Raw genomic sequence first — 6,232 nt, 5'->3', positions numbered from 1 at the left:
GGTGGGGAAAATATCTCCCCCGTTACCTACAATATATACATGCTTTCAGGTAGGCTTGGGATTTGAAATATGCTGTCAGGGTAGTCTATCAAAACACAAGCAAGACATTAAATTAAAGTGCTCCTAGATTCATCATGCATTGAGGTGCCTAAAGGAAGCAAAAATGAAATCTGGGGAAATGTATCCTTAATACAGGTCTTACAAGATTCCCACAGATAAACATTTTCAAACATGAGCTTAAAATCCAAAATTACAAAACATATGAAGAAACAAATCACCACGAATGAGGATTGGTAAAAATAATAAATTGCATATTTATACCTCTGAAGAATATCAGAAAAAGGAATGTTGGGGTTATATAACAAAATAAGTGTGCTTAAAATATTAAAGTAATAAAAGATGGAATAAAAAACATGAGAAAGGAACATAATTCTCTCCAAAAAAGATCAGGCAAAATTTGAAATTAAAAAAAAGAGAATATCTAGAATTGAATAAAATAGTCACTGAAAATTTAAAACTCAGTGGTCATGTTAAATAGCAGATTATGTACGGCTGAAGAGAGAATTGATTAACAGGTATAGATATCTGAAAAAAATTCCCAGAATGCAGCACAGAGAGATAAAGAAATGGAAAATATGAAAGCGAAGTTAAGAAAGGTATAGAATGAAAAGGCCCTATTTACTGTCTAACAGGAGCTCCAGAAAAAATAACAAGGGAGAAATAATATTCAAAGAGATAAATGTCTGAACATAATATTTGTTTCTATTTTTTTAATAGAGGAGAAAAAAAGGAATATATGCAGGCAGTTATTCTTACCCTCTGAAGGCACTCTGCCATCTCTAGATGTTTCCTCCACAATATACCTGCCCCATTGCTACCAGATTACTTTAGCCCTTGCTCTTACAACTTCACTAGCACTCTACTGCTTGAAAGGTAAAGTCCAAACTCCTTAGTCCAATATTGAAGACTCCCCAAAATTCTACCCCAATATACCTTCTCCAAAAAGCTCACTTTAAGGAAATTCATGCTCTGACTTAATGGCCTACAAATTAAATTCCAGAAAGGCCACTGCATCTCCCACGTTTCTTTGCTTAAGCCATTCTTTCTCTCTCGAATGCTTGATGTCCTGTTTACTCCTTAAAGTCCTACCCAGGTTTTAAGGTCTAATGTAAACCCCTATATCCTTTAGGAAGGCTAGACATCATCTCTTCAGAATGCGGTAATTCTTATTGTCTCTAATCTCCTCTGGCACTTAACACAAGCCACCCCAGCAGAAGTTACCGTTTTAGAGGTAGAGGGCTACATACCTCTCAAGCAGGAACCTGTTAGTTTACAAATGCTTAGCATCCCCAACTGCTCCCAGCAGTGCCTTGTATACCATTAACAACTATTAACGATGACCAGACTTTAGTTTGAAATTGTTAATGGAATCTCCCCACCGGTAGATACTGATAGGTTCTCCACTAAGGCTACTATTAGTCAAGCCCCCACATTTCCAGCACACAGGTTTAGGGCCTCTAGCCCTAATATATTGAGGGAAGAAGGATGACTTCAATACAAAAGATTGTTTTCTACCTGTAAAGTCGACAACAATTTAAGTAATAATACGCGAAATCTGAATTTGAATGCAGTAAGAGTGCTACGGGAGTGTGCTTTAGGTAAAAATCTAAAAGTAAGTGGTCCTTCCCTGACCTCCGGTGGCGTCCTTCCTCAGACTCTACCTGCCGAAGTCCAAGCCGAAAACAGCCACCCCCGCACCTGGAATTCCGGACGCCCCAGCGTGGCAAGCTGAGAAGGCGGGCTAAACTCTTTGATTGGCTATCAGGAGCCGCCTGCCCTGAGGATTGGTCGCTGCCGCAAGGGACGCCGGGACTGGCACGTGGTACCCGTCCTCGGATCCCGAAGGAGGCCGCCATGGCGGCAGTACCTTCGACGGCTTGTTTCAGCCTGTCTGCCTATCGGCAGATGGAGAGGAAGAGTCGGCCGTGGGGCGCTGCCGAGGTTCAGTGCACTCAGTGTGGAAGAAGGGAGTCCAGAGTTTCTGGTGAGGAGACCCCCATGGGGCCCAGCCTCGCCTTGGCCATCTGCCCTCCATAGGCTCTGTCCCAGTCAGGCTGCTGGGCCTGGAGACGGAGAGCAAGGCCTGTCCCGAGGGCTGGGAGCCGAGTGGGCTGGCAGTGTGGGGCGCTGCTCAGTTACAGCAAGGTGGACCTGGAGAACTGTGTCACAGGCCTCCCTGCGTGTCTGCAGCCCACCCTCGGGGCAGCAGAGACGTCCCCTGTGGTCAGGGTGGCTCCGTACCTCTCCGAAGCTTTCTCCACTTGGCACCTGCTTCTCCCTTTTTCACTGATTCTATTAGGGAATGGTGTGTGAGCTCTCTTGAGCGTTAGTTCAAAAACTCCCCCGGGTTCACAGATTCATGAAAGGGTAGATGTAAAAATTTAGCCCATTGTCTTGTGATCAAGAAGTAACGAAATTTGATTTGCTTGTGTAGATTTTGTTGCAGGAGGAGTAACGAGTAGACCACTTTAAAACGTTCCAGGATTAGAAAACAGATATTTGGCATTGGGAGGGAAGCGTTATCGCTGTTTGGCTTAAGGCATTGTTTGGGAAACAATTCACTCTTTTTGTGCATCTTGTGTTTTTTCTTTGTACATCAAGGGGGGAAATCCACTGCACTCCTATGGATTTAGAATCTGCTCCAGTGAACACACTTTCAGGTTACTTTAATGTAATTTAAAATGCCTTAGAGTGCTGTCTCTGGCAGGAGTTGTTGAATTTCAAACTGCAGTTGCTGAAAAGTCTTATTACCACTCCAGTGACTACTTAACATTTATACTTTCATAGTGAAAATCGTTCATTTTCTCAGTCCCTCCGAGATGGACTCCATTTGAGAGATGTGAGTGAACCTTTGTAGAAAAAGTTGGTTAGTTGTGTTTTAAGGTGGGGAGCCAAGTTTCTCCTACTCTTTTTATCACAGCTGTCGCATAGAAAATCTCCATTGTTTGAATCAAATAAGCATTACCAGATAAAGTTTACGAACATGACCTTTTAAAATCACTCATGCTTCCATATGTTTGTATTACAATGCTCAGAAATACTAGGTGGTATTTAGGCATATAAAATTGTGGAAGTGCTTTGTAAGCTATGATGTATCACAGATTAGACTGGTACAATATCAGAAATTGTATAAGGATAGAACAGTTAAACAATTTTGATTTATTTGGAAATATTATCTCTGAAATTTAAATAGAGCTGTAAAATTTAGCTTGGTCATAAGCAAGTTTCAGATATTTTGCTTGGCTTGCAAACTAAAGCTTTTTTAATCAAAAGAATGTAATTCTTATAAATCAGCAAGAACACTGTCTTTTGGCAATAAAATATAACTGATTTTATCTAGTGCTTTTCCTTTTTTTCTTACAAAGTGTTTTAAAATGACAACTTTTTGAAGTTACATAGCTAAAACAAATATGTTTACTATGATAAGCTTTAAATTCTATTGACAGCATTAAAATCTTGATATTAGGCTTTCACTCAGGATTATGGTGTTTCCCCTCATAAATGCTAGGTTTGTGAAATTATCTTTATGTGGATCATGTATGTGTGACAGTAGTAGCATCTGGCTTCTGTCAAGTATCTTAGGTCATTGTAAGAGAGAGGTCTTGCCAGTGTCTCATATCTGCCCTCCCTGTTCCCTTCACAGGATTGGAAATATAAATTAGAGGCAATGGGAACAAATAGAGTATTGGACTTGGACACAGAACTAGGCTGGAGTCTAGATTATACCATTTAGCCACATCACCAAAAGGTTTATCCATTTCTAAGTTGAATGTAACCTTCCTAAGCCTACTTGGCTGTGATATGTACAAGGATCAAATGAAGTATGTCAGAACATTTTGTATGATTATAAGATACGGCAAATTCGAAGTAGTATCGGTATCAGAAACTAAATTAATGCAAACAATATTACATAGCCCTGCTTGGCTTTCAATTTGACTTTTTCCCTCCTTCAGACTTAATAGCTTCTACTGAATTTTGTTTAACAGGTCCTGCATTTCTAATGAAACTTGATATCTCTTCCCATGTAAGAGTCCCCTCTTTTAACTTCTCCCTCTGATTAATGCTGCACATTCAATGCTAACAAACTATAGACAGTTTAATTCACAGCAGAATTTCATTTCATAGGTCACCACCATGAACTTCAATGTGGACATGCTTTTTGTGAACTGTGCTTGTTAATAACTGAAGAACACAACACAATTATATGTCCTGATTGTGAGGTAAGTTTTATCATCTTTCATAGTCAGTATATAATAACCTACTGTTGAAGGTAAAAATGTTAGAGAAAACATACTTCTAGTTAGAACCTGAAATTTTGAATTTTTGCTGCTGAGTCTTAAAGCAGCTTAACAAAAGATAAAGCTTTTTTTGATTCATTTTATAATTGCTACGAATATTCAAGAAAATACAAAGTTAAAGTTCTACATTAATCAGCCTGAATATTTTGACTCTTTTTAAAAATAAGTTTTTAAATTTTAGAGCAAGTGTGCAAGCAGGGGAGAGGGACAGAGGGAGGGAGAGGGAGAGAGAGAGAATATCTTAAGTAGACTTCACACACAGTATGGAGCCCAATACAGGCTCATTCCCATGATCCTGGGATCATGACCTGAGCTGAAATCAAGGGTCAGATGCTTAACTGACTGAGCTACCCAGGCACCCCTTTGGAGACTTCTGTGGAAAATTGCCTCTTTTTAATTATTTTCATTTATTTTTTTACATTATTTTTTTTTAATTTTTTTTTCAACGTTTTTATTTATTTTTGGGACAGAGAGAGACAGAGCATGAACAGGGGAGGGGCAGAGAGAGAGGGAGACACAGAATCGGAAACAGGCTCCAGGCTCCGAGCCATCAGCCCAGAGCCTGACGCGGGGCTCGAACTCAGGGACCGCGAGATCGTGACCTGGCTGAAGTCGGACGCTTAACCGACTGCGCCACCCAGGCGCCCCAATTTTTTTACATTATTTTTAATGTCTATTCATTTTTGAGACAGAGAGAGACAGAGCATGATTGGAGGAGGGGCAGAGAGAGAGGGAGACACAGAATCCAAAGCAGGCTCCAGGCTCCGAGCTCAGAGATATTAGCACAGAGCTCAGTGTGGGGGCTTGAACCCACGAACTGTGAGATCATGACCTGAGCCGAAGTCAGACGCTTAACCAACTAAGCCACTCAGGCACCCGTATTTTTATTTATTTTTTACGTTTATCCTAATTTTTACTGTTTCCAATGATCATTTTTGTTTATTTTTTCAAATTTTTATTTAACTTTTAGTTAACATACAGTTAATATTGGTTTCAGGAGTAGAATCCAGTGATTCATCAATTACATACAACACCCAGTGCTCATCATAACAAGTGCCCTCCCTAATACCCATCCTTCATCTGGCCCTTCCCCCACCCACCTCTCTCCATCAACCATCAGTTCTCTAAGAGTCTCTCATGGTTTGTTTCTCTCTCTTTTCCCCCATCCCATATGTTCACCTGTTCTGTTTCTTAAGTTCCACATATGAGTGAAATCATGTGGTATTTATCTTCTCTGATTAACTTATTTCACTTAGCATCATGCATGTAGCTCAGTCTGTGTCATTGCATATGGCAAGATTTCATTCTTTTTGATGACTGAGTGATATTCCATAAGAATGTCTTTTAACACACACGCACGCACACCATTCATCTTTATCCATTCATCAGTTAATGGACATTTGGGCTCTCTCCATAGCTTGGCTAATGTTAATCATGATGCTGTAAACATAGGGGTGCGTGTCCCCCTTCAAATCTGTATTTTTGTGTCCTTTGGGTAAATACCTAGTAGTACAATTTTTGGATCTTAGGGTAGTTCTCTTTTTAACTTTTTGAGGAACCTCTATACTGTTCTCCAGAGTGACTGTACCCGTTTGCAGTCACACCAACAGTCCAAGAGTGTTCCCCTTTCTCTGCATCCTCGCCAACACTTGTTGTTTCTTGTGTTGTTAATTTTACCCATTCTGACAGGTGTGTGGTGGTATCTCATTGTGGTTTTGATCTATATTTCCCTGATGATGAGTGATGTTGAACATCTCTTCATGTGTCTGTTAGCCATCTGGATGTCTTTTTTGGAAGTGTCTATTCATGTCTTCTGCCCATTTCTTAGCTGGATTGTATGTTTTTTGGATGTTGCGTTTGGCAAGTTCTTTACC

The 6,232-nt window shown here is 40.2% G+C and overlaps 1 protein-coding gene across 1 annotated transcript in view; it reads left to right on the top strand.

Moving 5' to 3' along the window:
• The first annotated feature begins 1,896 nt into the window (after positions 1-1,896).
• The window catches only part of LOC121022553 (RING finger protein 17-like), a 66,439-nt gene continuing 62,103 nt past the window's right edge, over positions 1,897-6,232 (top strand). The window contains exons 1-2 of the mRNA XM_040463749.1: positions 1,897-2,044; positions 4,186-4,280. Of these exons, the coding sequence (XP_040319683.1) occupies positions 1,915-2,044; positions 4,186-4,280 (225 nt within the window). The 5' untranslated portion in view covers positions 1,897-1,914. The remainder of the gene's footprint in view (positions 2,045-4,185; positions 4,281-6,232) is intronic.

Source organism: Herpailurus yagouaroundi, unplaced genomic scaffold, assembly GCF_014898765.1.
Source record: "Herpailurus yagouaroundi ecotype Mexico unplaced genomic scaffold, PumYag 426, whole genome shotgun sequence".
Lineage (NCBI taxonomy): Eukaryota > Metazoa > Chordata > Mammalia > Carnivora > Felidae > Herpailurus > Herpailurus yagouaroundi.
The sequence above is the reverse complement of the archived record's forward strand: the minus strand, read 5'-3'. Positions and strand labels throughout refer to the sequence as shown.